The 21660-nt window shown below is 44.5% G+C and overlaps 1 protein-coding gene and 1 long non-coding RNA gene across 3 annotated transcripts in view; one reads left to right on the forward strand and one right to left on the reverse strand.

The window, feature by feature from the left end:
- The window catches only part of LOC146830895 (fibrocystin-L-like), a 1171295-nt gene that overhangs the window by 740134 nt on the left and 409501 nt on the right, over positions 1-21660 (reverse strand). For both annotated transcript variants that reach the window (XM_085605085.1, XM_085605086.1), the window contains exons 23-25: positions 10354-10520; positions 4030-4211; positions 3230-3377 (exon numbers count right to left, since the gene is read on the reverse strand). In XM_085605085.1, the coding sequence (XP_085461211.1) occupies positions 3230-3377; positions 4030-4211; positions 10354-10520 (497 nt within the window). The remainder of the gene's footprint in view (positions 1-3229; positions 3378-4029; positions 4212-10353; positions 10521-21660) is intronic.
- LOC146830896 (uncharacterized) overlaps positions 1-21660 on the forward strand; it is a 110489-nt gene that overhangs the window by 59367 nt on the left and 29462 nt on the right. The window lies entirely within an intron of this gene.

Genomic DNA, 21660 nt, shown 5'->3' on the forward strand with positions numbered 1-21660 from the left:
TACTAGTTCACCTAGATCAATCAGCAAATATGTGCTATCCAAAGATCTTGCTATGGAATCAAAGTTGCCAAGTTAACCATGTTCTGGGTGTCCACCCCCTGCTTCTTTTTGACCATATAAAGAGTCACTGTCAGAGTGTGCAGACAGTAAAATTGAAGCCGAAGGGATAACATTTATCTCAGCAGTACTTATGATTACTGATGTGAAATTATCAAACTGTTCACAGTAGCAAAGGGTTTACAGGACATAGTGGGTTGTTTTGTGTTCCTCTTAATATCAGATGGATCTAAGAAGTCCTCAATTGTTATCTGTTTTGTGTTTTTGTCTATTAAGAATTGTTTTATTTCACTTGTCATCCTTGCTGATTTTGGCGGTAGTTTCTTTGTCCTGGGTCTCTTTAGACTTAAAGTTGCCAGTATCTGTCGCTATCAAATTCCTTTGAGGGGCCTATTTTTCAATTGAAGGTTAAGAGTGTATTTTGGATATTGATGCATTTGGTTGCCATCTTATTTGACCGGTGACCTGTTCATTTGAACTGCTTTTGTAGGAATACCTGGTGTCATGTTTTAATTGTGTCGCTTCTTGGTTTAACTTCAGGTCAGGAACCTCCAAACTGCCATTCTCTAAAGTTTCAATATTCAATTATTTTTTTTGCAGCTGTATGCGTTGTTTAATTAGATTACAATTAAGCCTTATGTTGAAACGTTTAGAGATTGCTAACTGGTTGTTTTCTACAACATAAAATATGCCCGATGACTGGCAGAGCAGGTTAAATGTCTCCGGAAGTTGTTGCTTGCTACATTCCCATTGGAGGTGGAACGTCATATACTGACCCCATTTGAACGTTATTAGCTTGCTTCTCAATGGTGTGTACTTAGGTGCCCATAGAGATAGCTCTGCATTTGATGTCCATGAAGAGTCTCAGTTTCTGATTCACAGTAATAGGACTGGCAACATTTAAAATTACATTTGTGAATGCAGAACATCTTCAAATTTGGTTACATGTATGCATTTGCAAATTCACTAGTCGGGCATTGTTTCTGGGCATTTCTAGGTGAGCATACATGAAAAGTCCATAAATGAGCACAAATTATTACTATTTAACAGTCAAATACTACACAGTAGCAGTTATTCACCTTTGAATCGCTTAAAACTTTACTCCTGTCAAATGACTGTGCTTTCAGGTTGTGAATTAGAAAGGAACTCCTGCAGTATTCCAATTTACACACAATAACTGTCACCAAGGGCTGTCAGGGGAAAAAGAACCCCTTACACCTGGCTGCAAAGTGTGGAAGGGAGGTTTCGCATGAGTGATCCCAGGGCAATCAGCTAGTTTTGACTATGCTATTTCTTTAAAGTTCTAGCACAGTTTGAAAATATCTAGGTAGCAATAACACAGAATAAACTGGATACTTTCTTAGAAAGTTAGTGCTTATGAACCTAATAGTAAAATGGAAAACTCTGATTTGCATAATAATCTTTTACTTGTGACCATGCCACAATGAGATGTCATTTTCTTTAATTTATTATGAAAGAAGTCTATATAAGAACCTCTTAGTTTTGGGGGGGGGAGCAGATTTTAGAGGGCTTCCTGAACATCTTTCAGCTACAGATACTGCTCGATTTCCTTTTGATTTTGCAGTTCAGAATTTTGTCTACTCTGTATAACTCTGCATTTGAGCCTTCGTGTCATTTATTCTGTACTGCTAATTTTGAGATTTTGTTATAAAACCCTATTTTTTTCTACAACTTAGATAAAAAGAGGTCCCAGTTAACTTCACATTTTTACACAGCTAAATTGATGTTAGGGTGGGTGCTTTTTTAGCACAAGATCAACCCAGAGCGGCAGAACTGCCACAGTTGGAATTTAGGGTGATCTGAATTTTGGGATGCCTTGAATATTGGGTGATGGGATTCTGCTTCCACAGTGGTTAGAGACAGAATAATACTTGCTTCTCCCTAAAACAGGAAAAGACTCAACACCATATAAACAAGTGTAATAAGACCCTGGATGCCTTTTTGTTTTACTCTGATCGCGTTTTGGCCCCTCAAATTGACACGTTCAAGAATAAAAAAGATTCAAAGAATGATAGTGAAGAGGGTTCTCCTTATACATTGAATCAACCATTGAGTAGAAATTATCAGAGATCTAATTTTATCTCAATTGAATCAGCTACTTAGGCACTCTATGTAAAGAAATTGGCAAACTAGAATTAGAATTAGAAATATAATTAGAGAACTAGAATTGGAAGATGAGGATTCAATAGTACAATGCTTGCACTGGTAACGTGCTGCTACTACTTTGCCTCTCTGTGATGTGAGGGATATTAAAATCACTCATACCTCAAAGGAGAGAGTCATAAATATCTGCATTCTTCCTGCTTCATTGATATTAATGAGGCGGCAATCAGCTTGTGTCTCGAAGCGATCTGTCGTGAATGCTGGGATGGAGTCCTGCATGGGACAGCAAACCTCCCTCCACCCATGCATTCACGGACCACAAATGCTCTTATTTTTGGTTTTGGTTGCAGCCCCTGTCCAACTAAAGGACAACGGATGCAATGAAAAAATAAAATAGCCATTCTGTAAATGGCTTAGGGGGAGCATGCAGCAGTCCCTTGGACCACTGCATCCTGCTCCCAGTGCCAGAGCTATATTTAGAAAGTGGACAAAGTCTGGGACAGCTTCTACCGGGGTTGGTCTGACCTATAGGGCAACCAGGCAGTGCTTGAAGGGCTAGTCCGACAGGTCAGAATGGCATTGTGACTTCTAAAGAGGAATATGCCTCTTTCTTTCCCCCACCTCCACCTGAATTGCAATGTCTTACACTTTTCCTTTGGTACATTACACTCTGACTAGATTTGTTGCAGTCACACATTGTGACTTGTTTTGCTACAGCTACACAGGCTGAGATTTTGCGATTTGCATGTTTCACAACCACATAATCATTTAATACATCAGTTTGTTATTTTTACTGTAACTTCTGCAGCCCTCAACATTAGCAACCAAAATATTAATTAACGAAGTCGAAGTATTACTTCTGCAAGATCACGTGTTTTTGCTTGCAAGAAAAAAACTGTGGATAATACTTTCACCGTATATGTTCTGCACTTTAAGTCTGTCATCCTTAGGTAGGTTTTACTTCAGAAATACATGAAAAATGTTGATCACAATTAAGCACGTAGACAAAAAGTATGCAATGAGAAGTGATGTATGTGTTTGTTTTTACCCCTGATTGTTGATCCATAGGCTGCAATGTCAAAGGTTCCATTGATAGGAGTAGATGCAGCCTGGATTCTCTTAACAGTGATCACAGAATTGCTCGACCATGTGGAGCCTCTGTACTTTGTAATGTTGCTTCCATCAACTGCATACTCCTTTAAAACGAAAACAGATTAATTTATAAATGAATTTGAGGAAATACATTATTGTAAATTCATGGACCAACTAAGGTTGAAAGCTCTAACTTCATTACACAGTTCAGGTGTAATGTCTTTTTGTTCTATTGGTCATTATGTCTGTAGCAACATTGCATTGCTCATTGACTCAGCTATACATCTGTTCTAATTGTGCATTAATTAGACTCTGCATGAGCCGTAGAGAATGGAGGTGTACCCGCTGGAATACTGTGTCATTTTAAGGGGTTAACATCGATTGAGAAGAGTGATAGTTGTGAAAAGGAAATGACTTTCTATCAGCATATAAATGTGAATAATCACAGACACACCATGCCCACAGGAGTTCTGAAAGCAAATATGAGCCATTGAAACAACAGGATAATGTGAACTCTTTCACCCATAGTTATGACTTTCCAGGTATTCTTCTTTTACAGCTCTGTGTCGCCACAGTGAACTCAAGGAACTAAAGATAATTTTATATTACCTATGGAGCACATGCATCTGTGCTGTAAACAATTCTAGAACAGAACTGAACAGATGGAAGTGTAAAACAAGGACCAGGCTGTATAGCTAGAGTATCCCACCTCAAATGATGCTGTAATAAGTTGCAGGGTAATGTGCTTATACAAACCTGAGCAAATGCAACTGCCAGAAGTGGTATGTTAAAAACACAGCCAAGTGATGAGATGGTCACAGTATACTGCTTGTCTACATCTGGCGAGGAAGACTGGGTCTCATCCACCTGAATGTCATTAATCAGGTGTGTTGCTATTCCACTGCTGGCCAATGCTGGAGGTCTTCTCTGAGTAACTGCTAAAGTTATAAACATATACGAGGAAGTCAAACAGTAGGACTGATGAACGAATATTGCTGATAATCTTCACTCTTTATAAATACCTGTGCAATGAGATCTCGAAGGAATTGAAATATTAAATCATTAACAAGTCCTACATGATAAATAATGTAGGTTCTGCCTTCGGTCTCATTTGTCTTTTTTTTACTATCAGACGTCAACTGAGTATACATACCACCAAGAAAATGGTCCACCAACCCGATTTAGATGTGGAAGGACCTTAAGTTTGGCCATGGCGGTGACTATTACCCCCAGGTCCCTTATGTCCTTGTCCCATTCATTACTATGTGGAGATAACCATCTCCCGACAGAAAAAAAGTATCAGAAGAATGCTGGGACACTAACCCCGCCCCTCCCACCGGGAGTACATAAGGCTTACTTACCCAGCAGTCCGCCTGCTCTTTTTTTCTGTCTGTCGACAGAATGGTCTTGGATGCTGGTGCTGCTCCTTCTGGGCTGGGGTGGCGTGCGCTTCTTCTCTCCTCCCCCTGCCCGGCTGCCTGGCTTTGCGGGCGGGGGGGTTTCTTTGTTGGTCTGCCTCCCGGCCTGCCGGGCTTACTGGGAGGCGAGGCTGTTCCTGGCTGAAAATCCTGGTTACCGGCCCTTTGCGGCTGGTGCGCCGCCTCCCGGTTGCTTCCGGGTCGCTGAGCGCGTCTTTCTGGGGCCTGGCCGGGTGGAAGACTCACTGCGCTTGGTGTCCCGAGGATTTCTGGAGCCGGATGTAGGAGTGGGGGCCTTGTTCCTGTTGGTGTTCTGGCCCCTGCTCCGGGTAAGTCCCGCGTAGCGGTGTTTTGGTTCTCTGCTGCGACCTGGGCAGTTGCTTGTTCGTGCAGTGCTATTTGCGATGTTTCCTTAAAATGGGCCTCATCCGTGCGGGGCATTTGCACTGTCGCTGTGCGGCGTCCCCGCTTCTGCCCTCCAGAGTTTGAAATGGGGTGGTGTATGCAGGCATTGATCCCGCTGCCTCTCGCATGCTGAGCGTGCGCTCTGCATTGATTTGGCTACTACGGCCGGATTGGTGATGGGTTCTGGGTTCGTGTCTGGCGGTGGGCTCCGGGCATTTGGCTGATGTGTTCCCAGTTGCTGTGGTGGGCATGTGGTCCGTCGGCTTGGCTGCTGACTTTGGTGCTGGAGACCGGGATTCGAGCCTCGGGGTCGCGTCCACATCCTGTGCTTCTGGGCAAATCACGTACTCTCCCCTCCCCGAGCTTGCATGTGTACTGTGGTTACGGTGCTCTTGTGCTGTGCTCCGATGCACCACTATGTTGCCGTGCTTCACGTGCACGCCCTATTTTACTCCTTCTTCTTGATGCCTGCCTGGCTTTCTGCCTCCGTTTTTGTTACGCATGGCATGAGTCTGTAGTTGCCGGGGTTCTTACACCCCGTGCCTCGTGCTGTGGGGTGTGTCCGTCTGTCCGGCGTTGGGTCATTGACGGTTTTTCGCTCCTATTCCCTTTTCTGCACTGTGTCACATATACTGCGTGATGTTCTTGGTTGGTGAGTGGGTGCACCATGGCTGGTCTGTATGCTGCCTCCTGTACAGCTTGGGTGGCGCTGTGTTTCCGAAGGCTTCATTTGGTGTTGTGCTTCGGGGTGCTGCCAGGTTTGTGGACTGGAGTGTTTATTGTCCCGGACAGTGCTCTTGCTTCGGGATCGTGTGATTCTGCGCACGTCGCTTAGTCTCCCATGTTTGTGACATGCTTTGACTGTGTGGTGTGCATTGTTTTTGTGTGCTCCCTGTTGTATGTGCATTCACTTGTGGCACACGTGGGTGCGGCCTGGTGTCCTGCACTCACCCTTTGCTCCTTGGCGCACGGTTGTGTGCTTCGTGTCTGCCGTAGGTTCTGGCCTGGAGGGGTTCGCTTTCTGTGCACAGTCCCGAGGTTGGCCGGTTTGTTTCGCTGGTCATTCGCTCGGTCTCCCTGGAGGCGTGCTGCTCTCCATGGCTTACTGCTTTGCTTCTCCTGCATTTTGGTGGCGGGGGTCCGTCGCTGTGGCCGTGGCCTGGCAGTGTCTTTTGCATCCTGCTCCTTGGGCTGCTGCCTTTTCCTCCAATTTGGCAGGCTCATCTGGTCGGGGCTGGGGCATGTTGTTGGGCTCTGCTCGGATCCTGTGTTCTGCGTTGCCTTTGTGGCTGCCTTGGGCTGTCTGTTGGGGTGGGGGCCTTGTTCCTGGTGGTGTCCCGGCCTCCTCTCCGAGTTTGCGGGACTTGGCTTTCCCCGTGTCTCTGAGATGGTGCTATACGCTTGTACTTGCTCATCCTGGAGGATGTGCCCGTGGCTGCGGTGCCAGGTTGTTGTTCTGCCTCTCGTGGTTCCTTTCACCCTTGCCTTTGCCTGCGCTTCTGCGTGGTTCTTCCAGGCACGCTTGTTTGTGCTGCATTTTGCCCTGGTTGTCTGCTGGCCATGTCATTCGGGCTTGCGGCTGGTGCTCCTTGGCTGTGTCCTGGGCCTGTTTGTTGCGGTCCTGGCCTCCGGGGTTTTTGCCTCTGGCCTTTCCTCCCTGGGGATGGCTTCTCTCCTGAAAGTGGGGCCGCCCGCTTGGGTTGTCTGGTTGGGGTTGGTTCCTCTTTTTCTGCTTCCCCAGGCTGCTTGTTTTTGGTGGGCACTGTGGTGCTGGTCTGGCCTGCTTTCGGGGTCTGTCTCCCTTGCTGGCCTCTTGGCTGTTGGCTCTGCTTCTTCCTTCGGCCTTTTCTCCCTGCTTCTTCTGGTCTCGTCTGGTATCAGTGCTGTTGCTGGGTGGTCTGTGTTTGTTGCCTGGCTGGGTTCCCCGGGTGCTGTTGGTTTCCGCTGGGTCTCTTCTGGCCTGCGATGTTCTTCTCCGGCTTGGTTCGCTGGGGGGTGGGGGGTGTTGTCCCTACCCTTTCTGGTGGTTCTTTTGCCAGAGTTTTGCCTCAGCTTTTCCCTGTCCTCCTGTTGTTCCGGTGGCTGTGTTTCAGTCTCTCCTGGTCTGGCGGCTTGCGGTGGCTTCTGCTTGCCCTTGGGAGGTGCCTGCTTTTGGTTGCCTGTTCCCTTCGGGCTTCCTCCCTGTTGGCTCCTGTTCTTGGCTGTCTGCTGGTTTCTGTTGGTATGGCCTGCTCGGGTTGCCTGGTTCCGCTCTTGCTGCGGTCTTGACCTGCCTGCTGGGGCTGTGTTGGTGGTTTGTTGGGTGGCCTCGCACTTCTTTGCGGGTGTCTTTTCTGCCTGTGGGGTGGCTGGTCCCTCTGCTGTCGGGTTCCGGTCCTTGCAGGTGTGGTGTGTTCCTGGCGTTGTGGCCTCTTGGTTCTGGTTGTGCCTGTTTGGGTCTGTCGCCCACTCCTGTGTTCCCTGCTTGCCTCCTCTTGGGTTTCGTTTGAGCTGCGCCGGGGCTGTTTGCTCTCTGGCCCGTGCTCTGCTGGGGCCTTCCCTTCTTTGGTCTTCCCCCGGTTTTTTGATTGGGCCTTCGGGTCCTTCTGGTCGTGCGGGTTGCTTGGCTTCAGCTTTGACTTTCCGACTGTGTCCTCAGTTGCTGTTTTTTGCCCTGGCGGTTCCTCCCCTGCATGTGCCCTGCCTTCGGTTGTGCCGGGCTGTGGGGTTTGGTTGCTTGTGCGTTCCACCCTGGCTTCTGTTGCTTCTGGGTTCGGGTTGTTTTGTGTTTCCTCTCCCCTGGTGGGTTGGGGTTCCATGCTGTGATGTTTGGGCCTGTCCCGCTCCTTTGGGTCCTCTAGGTGTTGTTGGCCCTCGATTTTGCTGGCCTCTGTGTCTTTGCCCCTGCCTTCTGCTTGGGCTGTTTGGGGTCATCTCTGCCTGGCCTGTCTCTGGTTGGGATTGTCTGTTGTTGGTGTTGGCTCCCTTAGGGTTCCCTTGCTTTGGTATTGGGTTCTCTGGGTCGTTTGTCCATCCGGTTGTACTCCTTCTCTGGTGTTCGGGGTGTTCCTTCTTCAGGCTCTTGCTTCCTGCTCCGGTTTCCTCCGGTTTGTGGTTGGGGTGTTTGCTGGAGCTGTGTTCTGGGGTTCCTGTGGTTCCTCCTGTTCCCTTTTCCTCCTTCCTTTTCCATGTCTCTTTATCCTGGTTGGTTGCCTTTGTCGGTTCTTGCTGCTCGGGCTTCCTGGAGGTGCTGGTTCCCTTGGTGCCTTGTTTCCTGGTCTCTCGGGGCCTGGTGGGTTGGCTTCCGGGGTTTGTTCTTCCTTCCCCGGTGCCTTGGTTTTCCCTCTTTCCCTGTCCGTGGGCTTTTTCTCGCCTTCCGGGCTGGGTGCTGGTGGTCTGTTGGCTGCTGCTGGCCTTTTTCTCATAGGGCCTGCTGCTCTTTTCTGGGGTTCCGGGGGTTTGTCCTCTGGACTCTCTGGGGTCGGGTCGTTTGCTTCCCTTCTCTTCGGGTTTGGTCCTTCCCTTGGTGGGCTTCTCTGCCTTTTTTTCCGGAGACGACTTTGGTTGTTTTTGGTTGGGGATTCGGGTTTCTCTGGCCCTCTTGTCCCCTGGGTGTTTCTTTTCTTTATGGGGCCTGAGTTTGGCTGGTGTGGGTTCTCTGTGCCTGGGTTTGGCTCCTGTTGCCAGGTTCTGGCTTTCTGGCCTGGTGGCTCTTGGCCTTTCTCTTGGGGTAGCCTCCTCGCTGTTGTTTTCTTCTTGCCTTGGATGGCTTGTGTGTCCGTGCTCTCCCCTTCTCTGGTTGGCTGTGGGGGGTTCCTGCTGTGGGCTGGTTGGCCATTGTGGTTATCGGTCTGGTCGTCTGGATGTTCTCCAGTTGTTTTGTTGGGTTCATCCAGGATTGGTGGGGCTCCCTCTTGTCATGGGCTCTGCCTAGGGTTTCGCCGGTTCTGCCTTTTGCTTCCTGCAGTTGCTGCCTTGGTGTGGTTTCCTGGGTTGGCTTCTTTTTTGTTTGGGAAGGCCGGGTTTTCTGCTTTGGTATTCTCCACATAGTAATGAATGGGACGAGGACATAAGGGACCTGGGGGTAATGCTCTATTACTTACCGGTAATCTTCATTACTCCGGGTCCCGTTGTCCTCGTCCCATTCATACGACCCGCCCTCCCTCCCGGACGGCCGGCCTTCCTGTTGTGGGCTTGGTTGTTCAGGCGGACTGCTGGGTAAGTACCCCTTATGTACTCCCGGTGGGAGGGGCAGGGTTAGTGTCCCAGCATTCTGCTGATCCTTTTTTTCTGTCGGGAGATGGTTATCTCCACATAGTAATGAATGGGACTAGGACAACGGGACCCGGAGTAATGAAGATTACCGGTAAGTAATAGAGCATTCCGGAATAAGGACTGTTAGAGAAAAAGCAATATGTACGGCTGCCCAATCAGGATTGGAAGACATAGAGCCACTTTTTTACTGTCCGTAACGACTAGGCAAGCCCTGGCAGTGAGGGACAGTGAAATGGTAATAATAACCCCCTCTCCATGCAAGATGACTCCCATAGTGATGGGGTATTACATTTTTTATTTTCAAAAAGAAAATACAATTTTGGGATTTTCTGTTTGAAAAAAAAGAAAACTATTTGGTCGAGTGCTGTGTCATGCTGATGAAGCTCTACACCAAACAGTGAAATGTAATGGCAGGAACCCAAGTGACGGGGGTTCCAGACAATGCATTACAAATGACCAGCCACTTAGCCGTCATTTGTAAATGTGATGGGCACTTTCTCCACCAGAGGGATAAAATAATTTACTTGACCCTCCTGGAGGAGCGATGGGATGTCCGCCCATTTATAAATGAACCCCATCATTGCTACTGCACATTCCAATAAGAGGAAGATTTTACTTCTAAGGGACACTATGTTGCATTTAAACATATTGTTTACCTTTTAGTCCTTTCAACCCAATGGGACGGATAATTCGATTTTACATGTACTACAACGTTTCCAATGCGGAGCTTTATTTTAATTAGAGAGTCTAAGGTGCTCACACTAAACAAATCTTGAAAATGAAGTACCATTAGTGTCATATTCAAGTGTTTTGTATTGGCTACCTACAGGTGGATGGAGTGGGGGTTGAGGCCACTGATTCACCCGGGTTCACAGAAAGGAAGGGAATGATAATGATAAAAAAAACCCTGTGCCAAGGGTTCATATTTGGCATAGAATTTCTTTAGGGCTGGGTGGGAGTAATGAAAGATCGGCATTTCAGGAAATACTTGGGTGAAACTCACCACTGTGTTCATCTGTGGTAACAGTCTGTCCAATGTACACCGCATCCAGATACAATGGGTGTGCACCATCGCCTGGATGCAGATCGATTGTATACACATTATAGTTGGTTCCCTCTGGGTATTGTGTTTGTAAAAGGTCCAGCAGATTTATGCATGTGTATGACCAGCTGAAAAACAGTGAGAACAAAGGAGTTGTGCATAATATATCATTAAAATATTTCAGTGTCACAGGGTTAATAAGCAGAGAAATGTTCTGACACCTGATTTATAATTCTTTAATTTCCATCCCTTGAACTTTGCAGGTTCTGTACAATCTGACAACCAAGGACATAGGTGAGGCTATTTAGCCTCACTAGATAACATTTAGTGCCTGATACTAATAAAATCCCCATTAAAGAATAGCTCATATTCATATTGATGAGTCTACTTTTCTGCCATCATTGTAGTTCTCTGAATCCACTATACCCTAAAGCTTTCACAACTAAGTCCTTGGGGGTACTTTGGCTATTGAGGCTTTTCCTCCTGAGTCTGTAACTGTTTGAACCATCTCACTCTGATGTATGATTCTGAGGTATCACAGTTTAAAGATGTAAGATGACTCTCACCATAAACAAGTGTTCCCCCCACATGTCAGGTGGAACCAGTTGGTTGGGGGTGCCCTCATTCTCATGGACGCCACCATTCCTATGAGTGACCCTGCCACCCTGAAAGTTTTTGACTTCAACCAGCCCAGCCATTTACAAGATATGTGTCAGTGAGAAGTGTATTATTAGTTGGCATGGATGAGAGTCCACAAGTCATAATGTCACTATTCTTGTAAGAGACAGAAAACGTTTCAGTAAATTTAGCCTGAGCTCAACTCAATCCTTGGTGTTATGACACAGAGCAGACAGGCTTAAATTGAGAAAATGTGTAAAGCATTTAGAAGTATCAAAACAGTTAAATTGTCAAAAACGCAACAAACTGAAATCCCATTCCAATGTATAAAAACAGAGACTTAATTTAGTGAACAAAATGATACCAAAACGACCAAAATCAAATAAGGGTAACTACAGATATGATTTATTTTAATTTTTAAATGTAAATAGTGCCAAAAAGTGTTAAGCGCTAACAGTGGTGCTGGAACAATTTTCTGAGTGGGGGTTTTGTGAACAATGTTGCATCACTGAAATCACAGGTATTTTGAATAATCCAAACATCACACAAAGAACAAGTGTAGCAAGTAAGCCACTCCCATTTAGCAGGAGATTGGAATGGCTGTGGTATGTAGCCGCTGGTGCATTTTGGAGCCCACTGTTGCAGATATATTACTAAAGCATGGGTTGGTAGTGCACTGTCAGTAAGGACAGCGCATTTTCGAGAGAAATGGCCACTAAATTTGTATAGGCATGCAGCTTTACTGCTAAAACTATGTAGGACACAAACAACAGATAATATGTGGGGTTTCTGTGAATATTTATCAGTTGTGCATCATCAGTAAAGTGTCTTTGTTACCATCACACTTCGGAATTACAAAAAATGTGTTTCATTTGGGCATTCAAAACTGGTGATACATTTTGGAATAAATGTACAGTTCATTACAGGTTTTGAAATTTTGTATGTAGAAAAAATAGATATCCTAGAGCATTTCCTTTCATACTCCCTATATACCAGCAACATTGCCACACAGTTCACTTTATCAAATCATAATGCTAAGCCCGCCCAACTTATGTTTGAGTGGACCATTGCTTAATGATGGCGAAGACTATGCAGGCTCTGTTGTGGTAAAATTCCTCCGTTAGCTCGACAGAGTAAGGGCCATAGAAGGTTTGGCTGTATGCCCGCCCACCTAATTTGGATGGGCAGACATACATTTTTCAATGCCTGTTACCGCTAAGAAAATCTTGGCTGTAAGAGCACTGAAAGTGCTCAAAGCCTCTCCCTCCATGAGAGGAAGAAATTCTAAATTCACACCCAGGGAAGGCCCCTTGCCAGTAGGATACTCTTGGTGCCTTCACCTGGTGAATATTTTCACTTATTTGGAGATCAGATTACTCCAGAAGGGGCAGGGCTGCAAGCTGGAAACAAACAGGGTACCATATCCACAATGATCTGCTGAAAAACATTTGCTGCTATGGGAAAGCTCCAAGGAGGAGCAACCTGAATCTTTAGCCCATTGGCAACGAACCTTCATTGGATTGACTTTATTTATTTGCAAAGTTTTATATAGCGCTGGCTAGACCCGGAGGTATCAGAGCACTTTACATGAGGATCAGTGAGTTACAGGTTCCATAATTACATAGGCAAATATAGACATAGGAGAAAAGAAGAAACATGAGATTACACAGTAATTTTAGATTATTAGCGCGAACACATGTCTTTTGGGGAGTGAAAAGGTAGAGGGGGAATGGTAATCAGGGGTAGTGAATACAGGTAGGAAAACACAACGGGAGGCAAGGAAAACAATGTCTGATGTCCGGCTGGGTAGGTGCCGGCCGAGGGTTGAAACAGAGCCAAACTCCCCTACAGCTGCATATGACAGCTCCACCAGGCATCAGTCAAAGTTGCTTGGGTACCGCGGCTTTACATGAGGATCAGCGAGTTACAGGTTACAAAATTACATCAGTTACAGGAGCCAAGAATAAAAGTAAGGAGTAAAACAATGACAAGATATATTAATGTATCAGCTGGAAAGGGGTGGTAGCCACAGGATCACGGAGGGAGGAGGTGGTGGAGGGAAGAAAACACAACGGGGAGACGAAGAAAAACTACGTCCAAAGTTCGGCTGGGTAGGTGATGGCCAAAGGGTGAACCGGAGCCAAACTCCTCTATAGCTGCCTAAACAGCTCCAGCGGGCATTGCCCTTGTTGCTCAGTCTCCACAGTAAGTACAATATTCATTGTACTTGCCCTGGGAGCCTCATCATAGCTCCATCTGCCGTACCAGTCCCATTGTTACTGGGAAACCCTGATCGTAATTCAACATCAGGCGGTGCTTGCTCCGTGGCGCTTGTCCAGCTGGTTCCTCAGACCGTGCTGCAGTACGTTCCATGCCTCTCTCAATAGTTCCTGTATTCCAGTGCGATCAAACAGTGCGGTGGGAAGATGTTTGGTAGGCTGACTCTCTTTCAAGGCAGGCTGTTTCTGGTAGAATATAGTAGGATCTGAGTCTCAATGACCTGAGCCTCTCCAGTCCGTTAAAGCTGTGCACTCTTCATTAAGACTAGGCATGCAGCAACATCAGGAAATGTGGGGGACCGGGCCTTTCATCACTGTTCTCGGGGCTCTGTCCCAGGCAGTATCCATCTTAGAGTCAGGCAGCCCAGATTTTCGGTGTTCACGGCTCACCCGCTCTCAAGACCATCAGTTTAATCACCCGGTGACTTTCTCTGGCTCTTCCCCTTTTACTAAGGCTCACGGGTATGGCAGCTGTTCCTCCTCAATTGGACTCAGGCTGCTCCATTCAGTCCCACATGGGCTTCAGGAATTGACTTGGTAGGTTTGTCCTGGTCCTCTAGAGGTCTTTGGAAACAAAAGGTTTCAAGGTCCCAGGGTCTTCAGGATGTAGGAGTACACTTTGGCACAGTCAAAGGTCTCTTCAATAAATTGGTGTCTAGTAGCTTGCTATGTCACCTGAGCAGGAGGTCAGCCAACTGACCCTTGGAGTGCACTTCTTTGTCCTGGCTACAGTTGGGAGCAAATCCAGGCCCTCATGTCTCCTCACAGCCAGTGCAGTCCTTTTTCTCTCTTCCACAGGTCCAGCAGAGTTCTGAAGAGAAGCTTCAGGGGTGGGGTGTCACGTTTATGCCTGGCACTAGCCTGCAGATCGGAGTGAATGCTGACTTCCTAATCAATAAGGAAAATGTTCACAAGGGGAACCATACTAAGGTTTCCAGCAGCTCCTGTGTGCCCAACTTCAAACAATCCCAAGGGGTCCCTCTCTGCACAAAACCAAAACGGAGGAACCGTTCTCCCTTGTGAAGAGCTCCTGTGCCTGCATCAGAGGACTAGCCATGACAATTAGCAAACACTCCTCTGTAGTCACTCTAAACCAGTTCTAAGGGAAGCTCTTCTCTCACTGGCATTGGTGCTTGACTAGCGAGGTGGACAAAAGAGTGCATTGACCAGGTGTCAGCTGACATGTGTCTGTGATAGGCTACCTCTTTGAAGTTAATTAAGTTATTTTGCACAACCCAGATGTCCCTCCTGCCAGAGCAACAGACACCTCCGCACTTACACGCTCTTTGTCTCAGCTCTGGGAGCAAGTTCACACCTTATCAATGGGCTACTCAGGTCCTCGGTGACAGCTGCTCGTGCAAGTGGCCTTCAAGAGTCTTTAAGCAGGAAAAGGAGATACTTTCTAAAAATACATTTTTTTAAATATATATCACATTTTCTACTTTACCAGTAAATTGGTCTTGTAATAAATAAAAACTCCCCAAAAACATTGTAGCTTGTTTCCTAGCCATAGATAACATCACTAACTTTAATAGGTACCCCAATGCTTTCCTATGGTAAAGCTAACCATGAAAATAGCTTTTGGGGCCTTGTGAAGGTATGGACATGTTTAATGTAAAACTTTTACATGACCGACTTTTGCATACCATGTACTCTGCCATATGCACAGTAAAACCTACTAATAGATGACTTATTAATATTTAAAAGGTGAGTCAGGCCTGTTAAATCAGGTGACATTGGCCGGTCAAATTTTCAGTTTTTAAACTGCACAAACAGGCTGGTAGGCCTGCAGTCATGTTAACACTGTCACTGTAGTGGGTGACAATGGGTGGCGCAGTCCACTAGTGACATTTAACCTGGGTGCTCTTGGTAGAATATACTACAGACTTATAGGTAAGTTAATTTTCCAATTAGACTATAGCCAATTCTGACATGTTTCAGGAGTAGGAGCGCATGCACTGGGGCCTGGTTAACAGACTACCAGTGCACAGAGTCATAATACCAGCAGCATCAGTCCAACAAATGGAGTGTTCACACAAAAAAGAGGCATTTTCTCTTCAGTGTTCTTAAATATAAGTACCTCAGGAAGCCTACTTTGGATGCTAAGCCAACCCAGTACCATTAATTCCTTCAGTGAAACACTGACTTTTGGACCACTATGTTTTTCTAAAATGCTACGCTAACTCATGCCCAGTGCCTTGATCACTAACTGCCAGTTTAGTGATGACCCATTTCACTACCACTCAAACTTTGACCTTGAACAAGCTCCATTTACATCTCATTTCAGAGGAAGAGATACAAGCTAGCTTTTGGGCGCTGGGTGATTGGGGTTCTGCAATTTTTGATTAGTTCACTTAGTCCACCCCAAATCCATTGAATACAGTTTTGTTAAGGTACAAGGACAAAGTGTAAACATGTAAGAGGACACTTGATACATTTGTAACATTCTGGTACATAATATAATTGAGAAATTTGGTTTATATTATGGTACTCAGAGCTAACTTTTCTGGAGATTTTAAAGGAATTGTGATCTCCATCGCATATAATCACATTTCCCATAACTTGATGATGTGGTGATAAAACCTTCCCACATAAATGAAATGAAACATTTTGGAGGAAGTCACTTCTCGGCTTCTGAATGTGCCTTCTGCCTTAATGCCTTAATGCTCATACCCTTGCTAACAGGAAACATCTCAAGAGAGGGCTGTTTTCCAAGGGTCCAATGGATTATTTTTCTATTTAAAGAAAGCTAGTCCATTAGCTCAGTTTCATTATTAAAGTCAAATCTCGATATCAAACAATTTGAGAGGGCTTTAACTTGTTCCGGTGGTTTCACTGTTGTTTGAATTTTTTCGAAGTGACTTTTGTTTACTAGATAAGTCTATAAATGTATATGATTTATGCTGAAACCAAATTTGGGAAGATATATAGGCAACAAAAGGCTAGCCCAAAATAAGTTTATTACATGAGGAGAGCCTTCCTCCCTCACTTTCTATAACAATCTATGTAAAATGAGTCAGTTAATTTGTATCAGTTTGATTAAGTCCAAGAAATTTGTAATCATTTATATGTGAAATTTTCTTATGTATGTATTCAAACTTAAGAGATCACATCAACACGTATAATATTTTTATAACAACTCTTATAAAACAAGTTGTAGGGATTTAATTAATTGCATTATCCTTTTACAATCAACAGACATAGAAAATAGTGGAAGGGCCATCATCAGTGATAGAAAGACTGTGCTTTGAGATAAACCCATTACCATTCCTATCTAACGTTGCAGTGGTTCCTACATTTTTCTAGGATATCAATGCAGCATAAAGCTTTAAACACCAGTCTGCTCTTTTACATTAGGAGAACAGATCATTAGACACAGTGAGCTACTCACAAAGGTAATTTATACCTGTGAGTAATTAACATGTGTAATTTTACACTTACACTTTTGAGTAACTTTAATTACTTTTGGCTATTCACAAAAGCCCAGTGTAAAGTTACTCAAAAGTGTAGACTTACACGTCTCCAGCCACAGAAAAAGGGGGTGGATACATATTTACAAGTGTACTTTACTACTAAATATTTTCTGAAAGTCCGGCTTCACCCATGGCCTACCTCTGTTACTGCCGTAACCCTGCCGTAGAAAATAACAGAGACAAGACATAAATGTAAACCCATAAGGACATAATGTTAATTTAAATTAAATTATTTAAAATTGTAAAAACTGTGATGCTGGAGCTCTCCCTACAATAAAGTATGGCGAACATTCCTGCATAATTTATCATATGAAGGACTGCCCCCGGTTGAGGATGATAGATTAGGTAGATGAGGCGTTGGGCACCGTGGAGCAATGCCTGATCCTGCACCTGTTGATTAGCAAGTACACCATCATCAGGCAGGGCTCAATCTGTCTGGCCTTTATGGATCTGCCTTGCACCTTCGACTGCGTAGTTTGTTCTAAGCTGCGGGAGATCTCGAGCAATCTTGGAGTGTAGGCCGGGCTAGCCCTACATTACAACCTTGCAGCATTGGTCAGATTTGGGCCCTCGGGGAAGTGTACAGATAGTTTTATATTGGAGATGGGGGTGCACCAGGGCTGAGTCCTTGCCCCAATTTTCTTCCTTTCATATAGAAATGGATTAGAAGCAGCCCTTAGCAAAACCAAAAAAATCCCTGGCTGTCCCCTACATTGGGAAGAACATGGTCACTATACTACTCTACGCAGATGATGGCATCTTACTCGCAAAAACTCCAAATAGCTTTGGCATACTTTTCAGGGGTTTTGTTTGTTTTATGGGGTCACTTGGGCTTGACAATATCCTGTCCAAAACATCCCACTCCACAGTTACTATACCCTGCTGCTTCAAGTTCAGTAAGAGGCGTAGTGTTTATTTACAAGAACACCCTGTCACTTCTACTCAGGAATTTTCTTATCTTTGTGTTCTTTATGATGCTAGGTGGAATTGGGGCCTCTGTAAAATTAAAGCCGACCATAGATATATGAGTGCAGTGGGGTTTATCTACAGCTTAGCCTTGCGCATTTGGAGCAAACTAGTGGCTGCCCTGTTGGAGGTACATAGAAGCAAATGTCTCCCCATTCCCATGTAAGGGGCAGGCCTCTGGGGTACTCAGACTCCATCTCCCTGCAGTGGGCAAAGAATAGGGTGCTGAGGCAGCTGCTGGATGTACCTGCTAAACCTATATTGTCCATCAAAAGCTGGGGTGGAGAATGTGGAGGATATCATCAAACTAGCCCCCCTCACCCTGTGGTGTGCTAGTTGGGAGAATACACATACTGACCTTAATAAAGAGATTATCCTCGACTGCTCATGTAGTGTCAGGGGCTTGAAAATTCCTTGGTTTCAATATTTTAAGTCAGAATTAACTAAACTTAGGAGACCTGACCTATTCTCAGGTCCTTCCAGTATGACTAGGTTGCATTTGGCTTGGGTCAAGAAGTCTTTCAACACCATTAGCCATCGCAGAAGAGAGGAATCTGAGATAGCTAAAGGTACCTTTAGGGACTATATGAAGCTCCAAACTTCCCATGTGTTGGAACCATACTTTGACTGGGTGGACAGTTCTTGGGATAAACTGCTTCTGACTAGATTCAGATTAGGCTATGTGAGGCGGCACCTTGGCTTTTTATTTGGCCAGTTTGGTACTGCTAAAGTTTTACTTTGCCCACGGGATGAGTCCTCCCTCCAAGAGCTTGTTACATTTTATTTATTTTTGCCAGTTTTTAAACGTTTTTACACCCAATTTTGAGGCTGAGTGGAATCTGAATAGGAGGTGACGCACTGGTTATTCACAACTAAACTCTCCCTTACTCTGTGTTAATATCTGCGCCTCTTTGAAATGCGCCACTGCAATGAGGGAATTGATGCTATTCTAAACAGGAGTTGTTCTTAGAGACACACAACCACCTTTGACTAGAATTGAAAAGTCCAAACTATATATGAGGAGCTGTCGAATCCTGCAATTCCAGCTCTTGGTAAAGACATTTTTCACCAACCTTGCTCGTCTCCTGCGACTAGGCACGGTGGGTTTTCTAGCTTTGTTTCCCTGACGGGTGAGGCTGTAACAGATCTGTTAAAGTCCACTAAGTCAGGATCTGTTTCTGACTCTTGTCCCCCGTCAATCTTGCATCCGGTTGCAGATAAGATCAGTTCCATTCTTACGCCTTTAATTAATCAAGTTCTGCTGTCAGGGAACTATCCCATTGTGTGGAAGACGGCAAGTGTGAGACCAATTCTGAAGAAGGCTTTGCTTGATCTGGCTGAGCTCAAAAATTACCGACCAATCTCGGGTCTGCCTTTTGCTGCTAAGATTTTGGGAAAGCATATGAACACCATGCTTGCTGAATTTTTAGACCGTAACGGTCTACTTGATCCAGCTCAGCATGGTTTCGTCCCAATCATTCTACCGAGTCTGCCCTCATTGCTGCTGCAGAGGGAATCTGTATGGCGGTCAACGGAGGTGGTAGAGCTATTTTAGTTCTCCTCGATCTGCCGGCTGCCTTTGATACTGTCAACCATACGGTTTTAGTGCAGCGATTAAAGGAGGCAGGCATCAGTCATCGAGGCCTGGCCCTTCTTTCTTCTTTCTTGCAGGACAGACAGCAATCTCTTAGTTGGGAGGGCCTGAAATCAGATAATTTTAAACTGACATGTGGCGTCGCGCAGGGTTCGTCTTTATCCCCTTCTTTGTTTAATCTCTATGTGAGACCCCTGGCGGATGTTGTGAGGAAGCATGGTTTTTCCTTTGTTTCGTATGCGGATGACTCGCAATTGGTCATCTTGCTGGCAAATTCTCCTGAGCTAACTGCAGGACGGTTTCACCTGTGTCTTAAAGTTATTATGGCTTGGATATCGTTGAGCTTCTTGAAAATCAACACAGAGAAAACCAAAGTTATGGAATTCGGGATTGGGCCTCCAATCTAGAACAACCTTTGGTGGCCACCAGAGGCAGGACTTTGCCCTTTCCCTGTGCTAAAGGTAAGAAACCTGGGTGTCATATTTGACACTAAAATGAACATGTCAGCGCAGGTTAACAGCATAACTTCTGCTTATTTTCTCCTGCTCAAGTCTCTCCGTAAGATCTTTCCTTTTATTCCTGCGGCTCTTCAGAAGACGGTGATGGACGCTCTTTTTATGTCAAGACTTGACTATTGCAACGCTATGTTTTTGGGCATGGACAAGTTTCAGATCAGCAAACTTCAATCTCTTCAGAATGCTGCTGTCCATGTCCTGTTGCAAATTCCTAAGGGCCATTCCATCTCCTCTGCTAGGAGATCGTTGCACTGGCTCCCGGTCGAACAGAGAGTTGAGTTTAAGGCATTATGCCTTGTCCATAAGGCACATTATGGGGGTGGTTCTATCTACTGCCATAAACTTTTCAAGCCTTATGTTCCCCGTCGTGATCTACGTTCGGCCAATCTTGGCCTTATGTGCATCGCCAGACACAGACGTGCTAGATGGGGTGGTCGCACATTTTCCATCTGTGCCTCTCAATTATGGAACAAGCTTCCAGTCTCTCTTCGACTGGAGCCAGACCTTCTTTCTTTTAGGAAAGCGTTGAAGTCCAGGCTGTTTAATGTCCTCTAGGTTCTCAGTCCTCTCTGTCCTCACTGCCTTCTCACACCTCAGCGCCAAGACGCCGTTTGGCATTGGAGCGCTATATAAGCCTTTTTATACTTTTTTATACTTGTTCTCCTTGGGTCTTCTCAAGTGGAACTTGGAGGTTCTCATTTATTTTTTAGCTTTTGTTTGTTTACTAAAGTGCTTTTTATTTTAACTGATCTTGTTCAATGATATCTTTGTTTTAGAGGGTTGTATCAGAGGCCTGTATGACATGAAGTTTTTATAATATTTATTGTATGTGTACATGTCATTTTATCTGTTTGATGCATTGTTATTTTGTGGTTTTTTTTGTATCTTGGATAAGAAATTGCTGTAAGCCTACTATTTATTTTATTTACTCTCATAATGTGTATGTACTTTGATTTTACGGTTACTTTCTGTAGCTGAAATCGAGGTTTTGATACGAAACAATAAGGAAAAGTAAAAAGTTTGTTAAGCTGGGAAAAACTTTGTAAACATATTTGTATGATAAATACTACTATAAATTAATTGTATCTATTTATTTTAAATGTAGACCTAAATAAAGAAATGCTACAGGACAAACAGCTGAATAAACCTTCATTTAATGTAAATATATTAAAATATTTTCAAATTATCTTTCTGAAGTTTAAATTAAAAAATAAAATCCCACCTAAACGAAAAAAAATTACCCTATTTCATTATTCATTATTATGTGTTAAATCATCATAAAAGTGATGTATATAATTATTTAAACATAATTTAATTATAATCTAATACAATTTACTGTAACATTAATTTAAAAAGGCAAATAGGCTATACAAATATGTTATAATTGAATAAGATGTACTAGTGCTATCTATATTTTTAATATTAAATTAGAACTGTTTATATTTTTAACTTGTTTAAATGATTTATTTGCTGTTTTTTTGTTAAGTCCCTTAGTCCATTGATTTATTTGAAAGGTTGTTGCAGTACCAGTGGCTGGCCATGTGTGGTGCCGGACCTACTTCAGCTCAGAACTGGTGTAATATACTGCCCTCTTTAATACCCTTTTGACTGTAGTACCTTTTAGAAAGGTAGTTTGTGCATAGAAATGGGCTTACTCTTTGGAGGGAGGGTATAAGTTGCTCCTAAAACCCCTCCTTAGTCCTACCTTACCCCTCTTTACTCCTCCCTATCTCCCTATTCTCGTCCCTTTGAGTAAATATTCCCCAATAACTATCCACCTCTATCTGTTCATCCCTTATTTACTACTAAGACGTATAATTACG

The sequence above is a fragment of the Triturus cristatus genome, chromosome 5_1 (genome assembly GCF_964204655.1).
Source record: "Triturus cristatus chromosome 5_1, aTriCri1.1, whole genome shotgun sequence".
Lineage (NCBI taxonomy): Eukaryota > Metazoa > Chordata > Amphibia > Caudata > Salamandridae > Triturus > Triturus cristatus.